The sequence below is a fragment of the Diabrotica virgifera genome, chromosome 4, assembly GCF_917563875.1.
Source record: "Diabrotica virgifera virgifera chromosome 4, PGI_DIABVI_V3a".
Taxonomy (NCBI): domain Eukaryota; kingdom Metazoa; phylum Arthropoda; class Insecta; order Coleoptera; family Chrysomelidae; genus Diabrotica; species Diabrotica virgifera.
The window spans coordinates 54,124,013-54,144,243 of NC_065446.1; the positions used below are offsets into that span (position 1 = coordinate 54,124,013).

Here is a 20,231-nt window from a genome sequence, read left to right on the forward strand (position 1 = left end):
CACGCCTCTGGTAACAGCGGAAAACTATCTTTTAACACTAGTTAAAGTATCCTAACATGAGTAAACTGTGTGTCAAGTTTGAACAAAAAAACATTAAAAGGTGCTTTAACACTGGACCAAAAACATTTAAGAACATTTGTAATAAAACACTGTGTATATCGGCAAGGAAGAATATTTTATTTAAGTGTTTTGGGTTAAATTTTTGTATTTTATGGTAATTCCAGATACGATATGGACAATTCTTAATGAAGCACCCTGTATTATATTTATGTCTCTAATATGTTTTCTTTTACCTCAAGAATTAAAGTGTTTGTACTCGAATGCTGCATAAAATTAAATAAAATTAAATAAAACTAAATAAAATTAAATTAAATTAAATTAATTATTTTTAGTAAGTAACATTATATAAAATTAAATAAAATTGGATAAAATTAAATAAAATTAATTAAAGTCAAATATACTTATATCAAATTGAAAAATATATAAAAAATTAAAAAATATATATATATATATATATATAAAATTAAAAATTCAAAAATACAAAATCAAATAAAATAAATAAAATTTTATAAAAAATAAATAAAATTAAATAAACCTAAATAAAATTAAATAAAATAAATCGAATCGGATCGAGTCGAATCGAAGCGGATTGAATCGAATTGAATATAATCGAATCGAATATAATAGAACCTATAAAAGTATTCACTTCTGCGATTCAGCATAATAAGAAAATTACAAACATGTTTAAATATTCGAAATTATTAATAAAATTGGCACAAATACAATAAATATCATTCTAAAACCAATTTTAGCAGTGACAAACTCAAAAGTGTTATAATTTTTTTAACTCACCGAAGATGTACATTGAATGACGTCTCGACAGGTGTCCCCCTCCCCTCCCACTAAACGAAACCACTCGCCCGCGTCTTTGTCTTTGCATATTTCGGCCTCGAAACTCTCCTCTTTCTTCGGTTCATCGTCTTTGGCCTGCTGTTGTGCCAAACCTAAAGAACAAATAAAAATGGATTTTGTAATTCTTTGTTTCAGATTCGTGAAGTTATTTTGTGGGTTGGATACTGCAAGCTACAAGTCGTGATTACTGAGGATTTGTATGTTGATTAGTTTTTGGATTCCGAAGAATTTTGTAAGAGATAGATTGTGTTGTTTATTTTGCTTAGCAGATAATGTGAGATTATCCTAAATCTATTATCTTTGAATATTTTTGTATTTTGTACAAAAATTGTAATATTTTGATAATAATAAAACACGTTCCATAGTAAGGAATGGCGGTACAGAGCCCAATTTGAGTAATATGTTAGTACGGGGATATTCCTCTATAATTAAATAAAATATTACAAAAACGCGTCTGTACCGCCATTAAGAAGAACAAAAAAATACCCTTTGTTCTAATAAACTTTTTTATTCCATGCCTAGATTTTGTGTCACATTGGAATTACTAAAAATCGATTAACTATAACAAGAAATCGAACTTGACTGACTTGGCAACATTTATCGCGCCTATAAGTATAATAATTATTGTTACATATTACAATATTGTGCCTTTGTTTTCGATAGTATAGTGTCACTGTCGTACTGCCTACGAACTGTTTCCGCAGTGTTGAAAGTTCGCAGAATTTTCGAAAAAAAATATTGATGCGCGCTAATGTAGCCTCTAAATGTCATAGTAGATCCCACGTCGCTCAGTGAATAGTCTAGAAAAATATCATGATACAAGTCTCGTCCTTGGTCAGAAAACAGAAACATAATAATTTTAAGGCAGTATGTAATCAAGTACTGAATATTTTTTGAATAATATTCAAAACTGTATATACACATATCTAGAAATCAGCGACACTTAACTGGGATTTAGAAATGGAACAGGAACAAAAGGCGTTTTTGGTCTGAATAGGTTAATGCAGAGTTGTTTGGATGCCAATCAAGATATACTATACATTCTTTATTGAATTTAAGCAGTTGATAAGGTCAAAGATAACAAACTTATTGACACCTTAGCGTATGTATCAGAGTATCAGAGATTGTTGCCCGATTTCACCAACGATTCCTAAATTTTTAAGAATTACCTAAGTGGATTTAGGTACTTCCTAACTCTAAAACGGATTTCACCATACGATAAGAATTGTACCGCTTAAGCATTAGCTTACGTTAGGATAGGGATTTCGATCTCCCTAAACTTATCGGTATTACTTATCGTATTACTTATAGTTGACAGTCAGGTTATATTTTTACAATTTTGACTAATGTACTTGTGACGTTTGTCAATAATTTGCTTCTTACCTTAATTTTTCTGTTATTCTGTAATATTAGGTATATTAGTTGTAATTTTGTATTTTCTTTTATATTATTAATATAATATGTGTTGGAAAATATAGAGAATCCTTTGGAGTTTTTTTACAGGTCTGTACAGGACAATATTATGTAGTCTACCTACTACCTAACAAACTAGTGTTGTGTTTCAAAAACCCATTCGTGATATCGCTAAAAATCTATCATTAAAAATTAATAATAAAAGAAGCAATTTTTAACATGGTTTTTATTTTAAAATTATTTCATTAATAACAATTCACCTAACTTTAATTTTTCGTCATATATGTGAAATTTTCAACTCTTTTCTATTCCTCCATTTCACTGTACATATACAAATAACATACAAAACTTAACAAACTGAAATCACAAATAACTAACTACTAAATAAAATAACTATAACAGTAGGTACAAAACTGAATAAAACCAACTTGGCAAACAAACAATTTTGACAAATAATCAAAAAAGTAAGGTAATGTCATCTTATTCTTCTTTCTATTTATCAAAAATAGTTTAAACGTACCCGAATTAATACATAGGAAAGAATTTCCTAGATAAACAGTTCTATTAGTTGTGAGACGCTATTGTTCTTAAGTACTGACTTAGGAAGTTCCTATCGATAAGAATTACTTAATAAGGCAACTGTTTAGGTATCGTTGGTGAAATCGGGCATGTATGTCGTTGATCCCCGTCCATTGCCTTATGTTTCGGAGCCAGGACATTTTCTTGCGAAGATTAAGATTAGACTATAGTCATAGCCCATTTATAGGGACCAACCGTCATCAATTATGTCAAATAATGTATCAAGCTTCCTTGAAGGGATATCATAAACCAATGTAGTTACCAAATTAATCTTGTCGATTTTTATATATATTCTTTTGCAAAAATACACTCTAGGCCAAAATTAACCGGTCACCTTAAAAATGTGTCATTTTTGATGTAATATCTCCTAAAACTGTTATTAAATTTGAGTAATTTTTTTAATATGTTATAGCCTTATTTCTTGACCATATCGCTAATATTGTTGCTAAATAATATTGTTGCTAAACAGGTAAATTTGCATTGTATATCGGTTGTACGTATCAAACTGTGTTTTTTTCTTAAAATTTGCATCACCCTGTGGAATATTCTAGCATTTGTAGAATACTGAAATTAAAACCTAACTATAGCCGCATATTTTCTCAACATTTTGATTTTTGATTGATTCGCTTAGGTTGGATACTAAAAAAGTTAGGTGCTTTAACAACTAGACATGTTTTTTATCAATACGGGTGTTTTTAAAGAAATTTGGCAAAGTTTAAGGGGTAGTTCTGCATGAAAAAATAATGACAGTTTACTTTATAAACTTATGTCCGCAAATGCTTCGTTTCCGAGATAGGGGGTGTTGAAATTTTTCTGACAAACTAACGATTTATTTATTGCTTTAAAACTGGTTGAGATATGCAAATGCAATTTGGTGGGTTTTATGACGTAGTTATTGCACTTTTTGTGGCATACAACTAATATGATGGCTTATATTACCCGTATGCAAATGCAATATATGTACCAACTTTAATATATGCAAGTGAGAAATGGGTAAACAATGCAAAAATAGACAGTACAATAAACACAGCGGAGATGAAGCCGCTGAGAAAAATAGCAGGAAAAACGAAATTGGGCAGAATAAGAAATGAAGATATTAGACAAAGACTGAAACAGGAATCAATAATAGCCGAGATCCAAAAAAGAAAATTAAAATGGTATGGACACATTAACAGAATGGACCAAGGAAGATTACCAAAGCAGGTGATAGAATCAAAAAGATATGGTAAAAGAAGGAAAGGGACGACAAAGAAGAGATGGATCGATCAGATTATAAAAATTGGACAGGAAAAAGGAAAAACACATCAACAAATGAAAGAGTTAACAAAGGACCGCAAGAAATGGAAGATATGGATAGAGGAGGAATAAAACCTCCGACGCCGCTGAGGGGCATTAGGAGTTTCGAGAAAGAAGAAGAAGATATTACCCGTCTGCGCGTCAATGGTGAATATTAAATTCTTAATTGTTTGTCAAAAAATATGCAATAAGTACGTCATAAAACTCACCAAATTGCTTTGCATATCTCAACCGGTTTTAAAGCAATAAATAAATCGTCAGTTTGTCAGACAAATTTCAACACCCCTATCTCGGAAACGAAGCACTTGAGGACATAAGTTTATTAAGCAAACTGTCAATATTTTTTATTACCTCTTAAACTTTGCCAACTTTTTTTAAAACACCCTGTATTGATAAAAACATGTCTAGTTGTTAAAGCACTTAAATTTTTTATTATCCAACACAAGCGAATCAATCAAAAATCAAAATGTTGAGAAAGCATGAGGCTATAGTTAAATTTTAATTTCAGTATTCCACAGGGTGATGCAAACTTTAAGAAAACAACACAGTTTGATTTGTACACCCGGTATACAATGAAAATTTACCTGTTTAGCAAAAATATTATCATAACGATATTATCAAGGAATAAGGCTATAACATATTAAAAAAATCACTTAAATCTGACAACACAGGTTTAGACATCAAAAATGACCCATTTTTAAGGTGGCCGGCTAATTTTGACCAGAGTATATATTATTTTCTTATTTTCAACTGTACGGATTTATATTTGATATGATTATTTCATTGACAGTATTACAATTTTGAATTATTTTAATGACTAGAGCTTTTTTAATATACTGATTGATGTAGTTTTTTTTATTGAATTTTAATGAGAATATTACTACTTTATGTCATTAATTATACAAGTATAAGAAATTATATAATACCCAAAAATTCAAAAAGGTAATATATTACAAATAATAAAAGCATAAAAATGATTTTAAATTACTACACAATGAAGTTATTAGCATATAAATATTAAGTGTTTATTAAATAACTTTTACTCATCTTGCCCGAGGCAGGAAGGCACCTATCGTGGAATATTAAATAATAAATAGAAACCTTGACATATGAACTAAAGTAGCGGTGGTTTAGATTTATCGGCACAATATTTCCAGAGATAATACAGTTTTCGAAGGAAAAAGAATAAACTTATACAACGTAGTATCTAAAACGCTCACTATACTACTCGCGAAGTCGATTGAAGTTCAACAAGTACGAGAGTGTAGACAGGCACTTTATGCCGAAATCACTTCGCTTCGGCCTACTTCCATTTTCTGGCGGTTTTTGGACCGAGTCAAAGGGATCCAAGTAGGTATCGCACCGCGTGAATGTGTTCCTCGCGAAGTTGAACGAGTGTGTAGTGACGGTACTTCGGACTTCGGTCAACTTTCCCGAAGTAACTTCGCGAGTGTGTGATGCTCGCTTAATAATACTACATCAAATCTTGAACGCCATAAAAATCTTTGCCGAATACCTAACATCTACAACCAGTGGCGGCTCGTGGTAATTTAAAATGGTTGTTCAATTAAGGAATGTAAATTATAGGAACGGTGAATAAAAGCCGCGGGCAATTGCGGCACAGGCGAAAAATTTTTGGAGCCTTACCCTTTTTTGTCTAAAGGACACCGTACACATATTATGAAATATGTAATGTCACTCAAATTCAATAAAACTTGCATGAATAAATTCGTCTCAATTTAACGGTCATTTGCCAACTCTTAATTATGATTAACTACAAAATTTTACACAATCGATAAGACGGGATAAAATGTAACGATTTTTTTAACTCTGTCGTTAAAGTCTATTTTATATTGATTTCCTATACCCATAATCTAATAATTGGCGAACATCAATATTGCCAATAACTGAGAGTTGCAATTCATTTTTTAAATGAATTTGGGCAGAACCGTGTGTTTAAAATTGTTTCGATAAAGTAGATAAATCCCGAACGTCCGATTTTGTCCACTCTGAAGAAATAGTTTCATTTTTCGAAAGTACTAAACATGGAAAACAAAACAAAGAATGTAGTTTATTACATCCGCACAACCAAGAAGTTTTTTATATTGTTTAACTTTAAAGCAACGTTTACACTTTTTGTTTTTTATAGCACATTCTTGTACCAAGGTTATTTTCGGCCGAGGTGGACCAGGTGTTTCTTTTTTATAAGAAGTCGATTGTCAAAACTATTTGCATTTTCTTTTATAAAATCCACTGAATAAGGCTCCATCATAAAACTATTAATATTGTATTTAAGATTTCACCGTATTTAACTAGAAACAACAACAGAAAATTCCAAACTGTGAACCGAAACGCTCCACTGGTATCTGGGTGTACTGCACAAATCCTCCCAGTTTTAAATAGGCGAAATGCTTTTTCACAGATTTTAAGTTTTTTCTTTCTAATACAGGGGTAGGTTAGTACTGGCTGGTTCAATTTGAATTCTGCACCAGAGCACAAGTATCTGCACTTGTCACGTGCATCCAGCGGCGTAGAGCAAATAAATATGATTAATAAATAAAGTTATATTTTATTGATTCTATGAGAATAAAAAAAAATAATTTATTATTTGTATTAGTTATTATTTAGTTAGTATTTTAGTAACTTTTATTGGGTGTTCACTGCACAAGTGAACCAATGGAGAAACCGCCCCGGTCTACAACATCGAAAGGTAAGTAAAGATATGCGCGCTGCGCACTTCGCGCCGTGTGTACGCCGTGCGTTCTTGGCACCGACAGAATTGGATCGTGTGCGCACCGTTTGTGCACCACTTGAAAACATGTACATACTAACGCGTACTAATCTAACGAACCCGCCACGAACGCGTATCGCACACACGGCGCGAAGTGTTCGGCGCGCATAATATTCCATAATAAATAAATAAGTTCGGCGACCATGATAAGGAATAAGTTTCTCATAGATGAAAATATTTAATTATACGGGGTGTTTCATTAATAATTGAAATTATTTTAACTGTAGGTTCTTGGGCTCAAAATATTAAGATTTAACCCAAATCGCTTAAATAAGATGTGACTCCTAACTGAGTTACAGGGTATTTTATTTAAAAATTTAAAAACTATTTGTAGCCAGTACTTTAAAACCCCTTGACATATCCTTGTCATACTTGGCAGCAAGTGTATATACTCTACACCCTACTAAATTATGTTAAACAAATGTTTCTGGCTACTATCAGAGGCGTACGACGGGGGAAAGTGAATGGTTAATAATTTCCAAATTCTACAACACTGGTGGAATTGCTATTTTAGTGTAATTTTTGGATTCACCAATACTTTCTATCTATGTAAATAACATACTCCTCATTCGTAATGATAAAGTCATTAGTTTTCGAGATATTTGAAGTTAAAAATGAAACGGCACAGTTATTTTGAGTAATGTACTATGGACTTTTCGTTTTTAACTACCAATATATCTAAAACTAATGATTTTATCGTTACGAATGAAGAGTATATTATTTGCACATAAAGTATTGGAGAATCTAAGAATTATGCTAAAATAGCAGTTCCGTCAGTGGCGTACAATTTGGGAAGAGTCAACCATTCAATATCCCGTGTACGCCTCTGGTAGTAGCCAGAAACGATTACATAATATTTAACATAATTTAATGGGGTGTACAGTACCTACAATTCCTGCCAATAAATGCACAAAAGACATAATGTGTTTTACTAGGTCAAGCAACCAAACAACTAGAAGAATAATAATTGATGATAAACGTAGAAATGCGAAGGCGAACGTAGAATAGCTCAAAGCCGAGTAATATTAAAAAAAATAGAGCTGAGTACTTGCGGAGCGCCGACAGAAGTTAGTTGAGGGTATAACACCTCTTATAAATTCGATTATATTTGCTTTGATTCAATTCGATTAGAACTAATTTTATTTAATATATCTTATGCTTATAATTTATTATATAATATATACCCAATTTAATATACAGTATGTCCCTGTAAGTTGTATCAATATGGAAAACTTTTTTATTATTAATTATACGGAAAAAGTTATTCCTCATAAAAAGCTCTGCTTGGTCCAAAACCTAAGATTTAACCATCAAATATCAATTTTTTTGAATATTATACGAGGTATGTCAAAAAGTTTGAATTTCACTCAAGAGTAAAGTAGCTTTATTTTTCACAATATTGAAAATTGCTATTATGAAAAGTTGTTTGTAATTAAAAACTATATTCTAATATGCAATTACATAATTCTAATTGAAAAATTTTTTTTTAAAAATTATGGATTACTAACATTATTTTCAGTTATTTCAATTCTGATAACTCTTTTATTATTAATTTTACGAAAAAAAGTGATTCTTAATAAAAAGTTCTGGATGGTCTAAAACCTATTATACAATTATCTTATATCAAATTTTATCAATTTTATACGAGGTATGTCAAAAAAATAAATTTAGATCAAAAGTAAAGTACCCTTATAGTTCAGAATATTTCAATTAAAAGGATGTAATTACATACTGAAACATAGTTTTTAATTCTAAATAACTTTTCATAATAACAATTTTCGATATTGTGAAAAAAAACGTATTTTACTCTTGAGCGAAATTCATATTTTTTGACATATCTCGTATAAAATTGATGGTTGTATTTTAGGTTTTAGACCAGGCAGAACTTTTTATTAAGTATCACTTTTTTTCGTAAAATTAATAATAAAAGAGTTATCTGAATTGAAATACCTAACTGAAAATAATGTAAGTTATCCAAAACTTTCAAAAAAAAATTTTTTTTCAATTAGAAGGATGTAATTGCATACTAGAATATAGTTTTTAATTCCAAACAACTTTTCATAATAGCAATTTTCAATATTGTGAAAAATAAAGCTACTTTAATCTTGAGTGTAATTAAAATTTTTTGACATACCTCGTATAATATTCAAAAAATTTGATATTTGACGGTTAAATTTTAGGTTTTGGACCAAGCAGAGCTTTTTATAAAGAACAACTTTTTTTCGTAAAATTATTAATAAAAAAGTTTTCCATATGGATACAACTTAAATGGACATACTGTATAATATACAGCATGTCCCTGTAAGTTTTATCCACATGGAAAACTTCTTTATTATTAATTTTACGAAGAAAAGTTATTCTTCATAAAAATCTCTGCATGGTCCAAGACTTAAGATTTAACCATCAAAAATCAAATTTTTTGATTATACGAGGTATGTCAAAAAGTTTGAATTTTACTCAAGAAGAGTAAAGTAGCTTTATTTTTCACAATATTGAAAATTGCTATTTTCAAATGAAATTTTACGAAAAAAAGTGATCCTTAATAAATAGTTCTGCATGGTCTAAAACCTAAAATACAACTATCTTATGTCAAATTGTCTCAATTTTATACGAGGTATGTCAAAAAAAATATGTAAATTTAGATCAACAGTAAAGTATTTTTATAGTTCAGAATATTTCAATTAAAAGACATACTTAAACATAGTTTTTATTTTTAAATAACTTTTCATAATAACAATTTTCGATAGTGTGAAAAATAAAGTTATTTTACTCTTAAGCGAAATTCATATTTTTTGACATACCTCGTATAAAATTGAGAAAATTTGACATAATATGGTTGTATTTTAGGTTTTAGACCATGCAGAACTTTTTATTAAGAATCCCTGTTTTCGTAAAATTAATAATAAAAGAGTTATTATAATAATTAATAACTGAAAATATTAGTTTTTCATAATTTTTCAAAAAAAAATTTCAATTAGAAGGATGTAATTGCATACTAAAATATAGTTTTTAATTCCAAACAATTTTTCATAATAGCAATTTTCAATATTGTGAAAAATAAAGCTATTTTACTCTTGAGTAAAATTCAAACTTTTTGACATACCTCGTATAATATTCAAAAAATTTGATTTTTGATGGTTAAATCTTAGGTCTTGGACCATGCAAAGATTTTTATGAAGAATAACTTTTCTTCGTAAAATTAATAATAAAGAAGTTTTCCATGTGGATACAACTTACAGGGACATACTGTATATCAGAGATTCTACCCGTTAATTTTAGGATGTCACGATTTTGAATGACGTCCAACATGACTTTACACCCGCCAAAATTCCATACCGAACGATTAGAAGTATTCACTTCAAAAGTATTATAAAATCAATTATTTTTCAAATCAAAATATCTTTTTAAATCAAAATCAAAATAATAAAAAAAAAGGATTTCCGATTGCAGGAGCCTTTTGGGTGAAAGCCATGCATCCTAGCCAATGGATATCAAGATAAATATTTGACATATAAGTTCTAGGGTTGTTTGCCTTCTGGCTGAAAGTCAGGTATCCTAGCCAATGGATGTGAGCCATCGAGATAACTATTTGACTTATAAGTTCTAGAGTTGTGTTCCATCTACTTTCGTAATATTTTTTCTTGCCTAAAAGTCCCTGAGTTCCGCTAGGTTACAGACATTTTCGTTATCAAACAAGTGCTAACCACCAAAATAATTTCATAGAATCCGTACCAAACTATGATATTTATCAATAATTTAAAATTTAGTTTAAATTTGACGGATCTGCCAAACTCAAACGTAAACAACGTAGATGCTTTGTTGATATTATAAAAACATTATAATTTATTATTATTATTATTTGAATATAACAAAATTTGTTTAAATCAAAATAATATAATTCCTTTATTCAATTTAAATACGTGTATAGATACGTATATTATGATATTTTATACCGCAAGCTAACCTCTAGCGTCTCGAGAGGCGCTCGCGTCTCGATTTTGAATGACGCCCAATATGACTTTACACCTGCCAAAATTCCATACCGAACGATAAGAAGTATTCACTAAAAAAAAAGGAATTAAGCAAGCAGTATGTAAACAACTTGAGGTATGCAGATGACACAAATATTATAGCTAACTATAAAGACTTATATCCTATAGTAAGGAAATACGACAAAAAAAATTAAAAATTGATACAGGGAACATAAAATGAGAGTAAATAAGATATAAAATTAGAAATAAAATAAAACTGAACAATATGTGGCTCCAACAACGACAAGGCAATTAGTGTGGGCCCCATACTCGCATACCCCATACTTAATTTTTACTAATTAAGATTTTATTTTCAGGACATCCTACAAAAAAAATAAAAAAAACCCAAAATAAACGGCCTCAAAAAAAATGACTAACACCGGCGCAAGCCAACAAAAACAAATTTTTGTAACAAAACAAAAACACAAAAACCCGGGCAAGTAGGGCCCAACCCTTGAGCACCAGGTCTCTGCATCGAGCTTAACTCGGTTCAGAGGCCTGGGGCCCAAGCAAGCAATTTTTCGCTGAAATGTTTTATTTTAGTAAAAGTTTTGTTTGAATGGATTGGATTTTTATATCGCTTTCAAATACGAAAAAAAATGGCGGATTTTTGAAAAAAACATTGTTGACTTTTTTTTAATGGAACACCAGTATATGCAACGTGGATATCACATACCTAAATAACATAACTAAGCAAATTGATATTATGTTATGTGATTTCCGCATTGCATCTCTCATTTTAAAAATTAATTGCTCACTCATTTGACAACCGATTTAAAAAAATATATCGCTGGCTAGGTGAATGACCTTTCTTTCAATTTACAAAACAATATACTGTGTGTTCCATTAAAAAAAGCCAACAACGTTTTTTTCAAAAATCCGCCATTTTTTTTCGTATTTGAAAGCGATATAAAAAATTCAATCCATTCAGACAAAACTTTTTCTAAAATAAAACATTTCAGCGAAAACCACATATTTCTATCTTGAGCCGTTTAGAAGTTATTGGGACCGTGCAAGTTTGGAAAAACGACACGTGGTTTCATAGCTCAGCAACTTTTTTCGCACTTTTAATTGTATTGACCAATTGCATTAGTCCTGGTTGCAGGATAATAATTGTCAAGGCCACAGCCCAAAAAAGTTATAAGAAGAAAAATTTAGACTGAGGTTATGTTATTAAAAGGTAAACAATTGTATGTAGTGAATAATGTATATTACATACCTAGCGGGAAAGTACTCTATTTCAGCCGAGCGGCAAGGTAGTTTACCGAGGTGCGAAGCACCGAGGTAAACTACAGACGCGAGGCTAGAATGAGTTCCCTAGAGGTTTGTATACTATTTTACTCACAATCGGTTAGTAGTTTATGGATTTCTAATACTCACAATCTACCAATAATAATTTCGTTTCAAATATCTGTATCCATTTTCATTATGTGATAAGATGAATTATTTTAAGTAACCTGTGAGATCGTTGCTAGGTAACACGGTCTTACTTTAACCGTTAATAGTAATCATAATTCCAATGTAACTATTAATATTTATAATTCCAAATAGTTTTCTTTTTGTTATTGTTGTTGTTGTTTCTTAATTAAATAAATGTTGAGTGGATTCTATTCTTTCTATACCATCTTCTAATTAAAAATGACATTGACATTTGCAGGTAGAAAAGTGACAGATGCTAGCCGGGAAAGTACTTTCCCGGCTAGCTGGGAAAGTAAAGTAAGTAATAAGTCGCTTCCTGATTACTTCAAAGGTTAGAAATCCATAAATTACTAACCGATTGTGAGTAAAATTAATTATTAATGCAGTACTGCAAGCAAAATACAATTCATTAAATTTAATTTTATATAATATTTTGCATATCATATCAATATTGCAGAGCAACATATAATTTTTCTTCTTCAATGACAGTAGGTATGAAATATACGTCAATTTGACAATTTCAATTGATAATATGAATTATTTCAGAAAGTTTCAAGATTTCTCCGATATTGGCGCAATCGTTCTCCAAGTACTTGCACACCGCGAATAGGCAGTTAAAATGGGGAAAATATAAATGGACACCCGGTATATAAACTTGGATCAAAGAACAACAACGATAATAAATAAATTTATTGATATTATACAACATTGAATAAAATACAAAAAAAAAACTGAATAAAAATGAAAATGCACCAATACATGTCAAGTTGCCTTTAGATATAGCCTTAGATTTATCCTTAAACATAGATTTACGAAAAACCTAATAATGATATAAGAAAGAAAATAAAAGTGTGATTAATTAAACCGTAATATATTATCCAATGACACTTCCAGCCTTTCACTTTTATTGTACTTAACAGTAGGCAATCAAAGACGGAAATAAAGACTAATTTGATAATAATTATGCGGACGTTTCTTCTGATGTGGAATTTCCTTACCTCAGTGTGTCTAATAGATATATAGATTAGTTTGCAAATAATTTTGAATTTTTATATTAAGCATAATTCAAATAAGACTATTTTTTCATATTATTTGTCTGTATATTTAAACCATCATTTCGAGGTTGACAGTTGAAATATTTCTACAAGAGCGTATTAGGTTTTTAATTTTATTTTCTGATTTTCTCCATGAACAAACAACCTTTTTAAGTGGTAAATATTAAATAACTTCATAAATTAATTATCCAACCGTAACTCATTAAATATAAACCTGTTTCAAAGCTTTTGCCTTGTGTTTTCTATAATGTGTGTCACAGATACAATATTAGTGGTGAATATTTCTGTAAATTTAAAATCTAGTTTTATAATAAATTGGTAAAAAAAAAACGAAAAAAAGAGTTTCACACGAATATTTTAACCAATTGACATAAGAAACGCACACAAAAGTTTTTAAGCGAAATTTCAAGTGGGACAATACAATATATACAATATATGGGGACAAAATTACGAACTTTTAAAATATAGCTGTTCATCATCATTACAATATTATAATTCTATTAACCTTTATCCCTATTTTTGAGCCCAATTAAATGAAACCACGAAATCCATCCATAATATCCAACATTTTTTCATATACATATTATATAAATTTTTCTATTGAATAAACTTAAAAACAACCTGCTAGTGTTCACAATCATAAACTTATCAGGATGACATGTTCCACAATTAAAATCACGTTCCATAATTAAAACTTCCTCTCTTCCAGTGTTCCCATACATCAAACTTTGTTCGACTAGACAACGTTAAGCTAGACATAAATAATTTTCAGCTTGCTATTGATAATTTTTTATAACAGCATCGGCATAACACATCGGCATCGAGCATCAGACTCACCATGTAACTTAAATCCTGGCTCAAGTCGAAAGTGTTGTGCCTATGGAAAGGCAAGTAATGCCATCTCTTTGAAAACTCCGATCTATCAAAAACGACATAATACTTTGTTGCCCAAGAACAGATAACTTCCGCTTACAAACAGTGCTAAACAGACTATGCCTAGGACACTCAATAATAACACATTCATACCTTTTCACAAACAGTGACCCTTATAGTGACCCATATGTTATAATGTATAACATATTATAATATGTGATATAGTCGTTAATAACCTATGGCTCATGAGACATTTTTCTCTAATTAAAAAAACATGTTGGAAATATATAAATGCAGTTTTTATTATCGAAACTAATTGCTACTTTTGATTGTAATAATAAAGACAGACAAAGTACCTTGTAACCCGGCGCCCATGCATAGCTAGAATTAAAGTAATGAGGTATTAGGCAATATCTTATGTTTTATCAATTTCGAAGATTTCACTTGCACTCACTCTGTAATCAAGGTTAGAAATTAAATTTATTGACTATATAGGCGAGATTGTGAATGGTATTCAAGAATTTTGGGTGTGTTAAACATTAATAAACATGACATGATGTGAGGGATTGAAAAAATAGGCATTGTCGTTGTAAAAAACGTGATTCCAAATATGTACGGAGTGACACTATATGTATAATTATAATTTCTTAGAGACAATAAATAATATATTTCGTAATAAATGCATTTTATCTTTTTACATCAAGTAAGTATAAAATATGGACTACAAACGAACGTTAAGAAAATTATTTCTAAGCAACATACAGTAGGAAGGCTAGATATCAAGAGAAAACAAGTAGAAAGAGTAAATAACTACAAGTATCTGGGAACCTGGGTAAATGAATACAATGACCAAGGTAGAGAAATCAGGACACGCATTAAAATTGCAAGAAAAGCATCGCTACGTGTTCTCGACTTTGTTGCATGGAATGGAAAGCTGGACACTGAAAGTAGACAATATAAAGAAGTTGCAATTTGCAATGTGGTGCTGTAGAAGGATTTTGAAAATACCATGGATCCAACGAGATACAAATACAGAACTGTTGAGAAAAAAAAGTATATATACAAATACTACAAAAGGATTACGAGGTGATAAAGAACATCAAAACAAGAAAGTTTGAATATTTGGGCCACAATACCAGAGGTGCGAAATAGAAAATATTGAGGCTCTCATAATGCAGGGTAAAATTAAGGATAAGAGATCCATAGGTAGAAGAATAATTTCCTGGCTGAGAAACTTAAGAGAGTGGTATAGCTGCAGCTCAGTATATCTTTTCAGAGCAGCCGGCAATAAGGCAAGGATAGCTGTGATGATAGCCAACCTCCAAAAGGAGAAAGAACTACAAGAAGAAGAAGAAGCATTTTATATATTGTATTTAATTTTTGAATATAACGTACACATTTTAAGAAAGGTATTAGTATTGCATTTGAGAACCTTTGAGAAGCAAACTCTCATACTTTCCAACAATACCCAAAAGATGAAAAGGCTGCTGCTGTGAGCACATATTCATATTTATCTGTTAGGGAAATAAGTCCTCTACTCACAATCCCTTAAATTGGTATTGTTACATTTAAAGTAAGATAGGGCGACCCAATGTCACTGAAAATGATTAATGTCAAAATTCTTAGTAAATTTCTCTCTCCTGTCGTTTCCCCATTACTGAGGATCGTGATTTCTTCCAATATTCCTAACAATGTTTCTCCATTGGTCTCTACCGTCAGCTGCTCCATGAGCTTCACAGAATGAGTTTCCAGCTGAATTCTTTATTTAGTTGGACCATCTTGTTGGTGATCGTCCTCTTGATCTTCTCCCCGAACGTTTCCAGAAACAATTAATTTCTCCAAACTGTCGTTACCTCTGCGAACCACGTGACCAAAGAATTGCAGCATTCGTTGCAGACATATTGTGGACAGCCTTTTTTTAATCTTAAGTTGATTTAGAATGGAAACGTTTGTCCTATGAACTGTCCAAGCTATGTGCAGCATCCTTCTCCAGCAGCACATTTCAAAGGCATCCATTTTTTGGCGCTCGTATGCGCGAAGATTCCAAGTCTCTGCTCCGTATATAAATATCTTGATATTTTAAGAGATATATTTGTCTTTCCAAACTTTAATTAGACAACTCATCGCATTTTTTTGCCATACCAATACGTCTCTGAACTTCTGCTTCAGAATTACCATCGTTAGTTATACTAGACCCGAAATAGACAAAGGTGTTTACTATCTGGTATTTCTGTAACGTGTTAGTCAGTTGAATAGTGTCGAATCTGTCGACCACCATTATTTTTGTCTTAGCTTTATTGATTTTCAGACCAACTTTATTGCTTTCGTACTCAACTCTTCACAGGAGATAAAACATTTCTTGCTAATTTGCTGCTATAAGTGTAGTGTCACCATCAAATCTTAAATTGGAGATTTTCCTACCAGCTACTGTTACTCCACCGGCCCATCCTTCAAAAACCATCCTCATGACATGTTCACCATAAATGTTAAATAAGTCAATGTTGTTCTGAAGCTATTTTCTTGTGGCATTTTTATCATCAATTACTTTTAATGGGAAATAAGCCACAATTTTACCAAAAAATTATTTTATTAACGTTTCGAAGCCCAAATCGGGTTTCGTTGTCAAAATACAAAATACTACTAAAGTTGTGACTTATTTCCCATTAAAAGTAATTGATTAAATAAGTCAGGTGACAACACGAATCCTTGTCTAACACCTCTCTCTCTCTCTCTCTCTCTTGAATTGGTTTGAGAACTTCTGATCTAATCGTACTGTCGCTAAATTGGACTGGTACAGATTTTTAATAAGTGTCACCAGGTGCATTGGTGCGCCCATTTCTATTAAAATTGACCACAGATTTATCCAGCTTACACAATCAAATGCTTTTTGGTAGTCAACGAAGCATATAAGCATAGGTACTTGAAGTTCTCTATACTTTTCAATGAGTTGTCTCAGGTTCAGAATTTGTTCTCTTGTACCTTTACCCTTTACAAACTCCGCTTGTTCCTGCGGTATTTGGTAATGTAGATAGGTTTTTAATCTTTTTTTGATAATATGCAACAAGCTTTTACTAGCATGTGTTATTAGTAACAATGTACGGTAGTTTTCACATCTGGTGGTAGTTCCTTTTTTGTGTAGCGGGATATAAATTGAGGTACACCAATCAGATGGCCATTTTTCTGAATTCCAAACAGCGACACAGATAGAATGGATGATATGTAGTCCTTTGTCACCTAGCAACTGTAATACTTCACATTGTATTGAATCAATGGCTTACTAAATAATGTTTCAAAAATACATTATCGCTTCTTCTTCTCTTGGTGCCGTCTCCGCTTCGAAGGTTGGCAATCATCAGAGAGATTTTTACTTTTGAGACCGAGGTCTAAATAATTCGTTGTTACTACATCCAAACCATTCCCTAAGGTTCTTCAGCCATGAGTTACGTCACCTTCCTACGGATCCTTTTCCATGGATTTTTTCTTGCATAATGGCCTGGAGTATTAGATAATTATCTCCTCTCATTACATGTCCCATATATCTCAATTTCCTTCTCTAATTTGTTAGAAGTATATTTAAAAAAATGAAAGATGAGCGATCATATTAAATCCATCTGTTGTATGTTCCAGAAAATAATAAAATGGTACCAGTACTATAAGAATAGTTTATATAGGTTTTACATATACTTGCGTTGACCAATTTTTTTTGTGACACCATGACAGAAAAATACAGCGTGTTTTAAATGTTCGTTCATCTTTCATTTTTCCGACTGTACCTCTGTTTCCTTATGTGTCTCATTACTTCTACGTTGGTTATTCTATCTACATATGAGATTTTCAGCACTCTTCGGTACATCCACATCTCGAATACCTTCAGTCTCAAAGTTAATTTTCTTCAGTATCCACGCCTCCATCCCGTAGTATAATACGGATAGCACATAGCAACTCAGCATTCGTATTTTTAACTCAAGGTTTAAGTCTCGACAGAAGAGAAGCCTCTTCATTTTTGTTTTTTTTCTGGCCTGTTCGATTCTGATTCGTATTTATTGAGAGCTGTCATTGTTTTTGATAATGGGTATACCTGGGTATTTGAATCCTCTTACTCTTTCAATAGGCTGATTCTGTAGATATATCTCACGAATGTCTTGAGAGTTGTCTTTGTTGTTATCATATTATATTTCGACTTGCTTATGTTGATCGTTATGTTGAGCATTATCGCTTATCATTTTTTAAATTTGCAACGTTTCAATCAGTCGATTGAACGCTACACTAAGCCTCGCTTGGGATTTGTCCCTCGTACTATATATTTCTACAAGCGACCCTACTATCGTCAAATTAATTTGTCGAATTCTTCTAAGGTATTTAAACCGATACAAATTTTTCCATTGCCACGGAAAGGAGTGACAATATCGCATAAATTATTGTGTTTGTGCTTAGGCCGTTAAACATACGGGCTATAAGTTTAATTATCTAGTTTTAAGTCTCAGTTTTTTACTGATTTCTTTTGCACAACACATACCTACTTTTCTCCTTGAAATAAAGCATAAAAACTTTTCTAATTTTATTTCTTTTTATTGGTATATAATATATTACTTTATTTCTTGTACATAGTTGTAATAGTTTATTTCTTTCTGTTTCTATTTATTTTTTTATATAATGACACGCTGTGATCAGAGATTTTGTTGAGATCGTATTTCTTTGGATACTCAGCTTTATTTCTGATCGGGCTTTTCTTTTGGGAGAAAACTGATTTTTGTATACTTTTTCTAGCCCCTACCTTGGGAATAAAGCTGCAGGCGAACACTACATGCGGAAGCAAACTGTAGATGGAAAAAACTATCTTGGAGGGCAGAACGCGACAGCGATATCTCGCAACAGCCCACAGTATCCTGGATCCGACTACTGATCTACTGATGCATCAGAAGAATGGCTTCAACAAGATAGACCTAAAATTCCCACAACTACCGACAGCAACAGAAAGTTCTGCAGAGATTGGAGACTTCCCATAAGAACTGTGTGACTCCGACAAGAGGACTTAGCTGAGTACCTTTTTTGACCTTTATAACTTTTATACCGGTGATCAGCAGGGTCTCTGTCACAGATTTAGAAAATTAATTTGGTTGCCTGTACATAATAGAAAGATTTTTGTTTATTTTTTTATCTGAATAAATAGTGTATATAAAATGATTTGGTAAACTTTTTGTTTCCTGTACCTTTCTGGGATGGGTGTGAGGAAAGAATGAACAGGGAACGAACCCAGGGCTGAGCAGTGGCGCAGAACACCACTGTGATGGATGGAACGGTGGACGTTTTTCTTTTGAATATCCTAAGGGATGTTCGTGGAATTCCTCCCCTCGTTTCTCCCAGCAGTGTGGTGTTGCTTAATGCCCTGGTCTTGCTAAGATCAGAACGTTACAAATTATTGTGGTTCCTATAGAAAAGCGGCTTAATTTTGCGATACTAGTTTCTGTGAGTAAAAAAGAGTCTTCGTATAAAAAGTAGTTCGTGAATCATTTCATGCATGCGCAAAGATCCGTTGTAACAACTGTTACCAGAGAACGGCAGTTCTCGCCAGTGGCGCACACCTACACCCCCTACACGCGACACTATATATACACGAAATTTTCGATTTTCTAAATCTGACTGAATTGAACATTGGGCCAACTCCCATCTTAAAGTTCAGGAAAAGACTCACCCATTTATTATATGTCAATCATCCATTTTGGTCCAAGGATGTGGATTTTACGGCCCTTCTTATTTAGGGTCTGTTTTTCGTTCTCGTCCCAAAAACTCCCAAAAACTTCGAAAATTTAACTCCGACCTTTCGAAATAATAATTATTGAGCTTGAAAAACCGTTTTTCCCA

General features: G+C 31.7%; 1 protein-coding gene across 1 annotated transcript in view; it reads right to left on the bottom strand.

The window, feature by feature from the left end:
* The window catches only part of LOC114331912 (chitin deacetylase 1), a 157,624-nt gene that overhangs the window by 81,761 nt on the left and 55,632 nt on the right, over positions 1-20,231 (bottom strand). Inside the window, exon 2 of the mRNA XM_028281613.2 lies at positions 853-1,004. Coding sequence (XP_028137414.1) covers positions 853-1,004 — 152 coding nt within the window. The remainder of the gene's footprint in view (positions 1-852; positions 1,005-20,231) is intronic.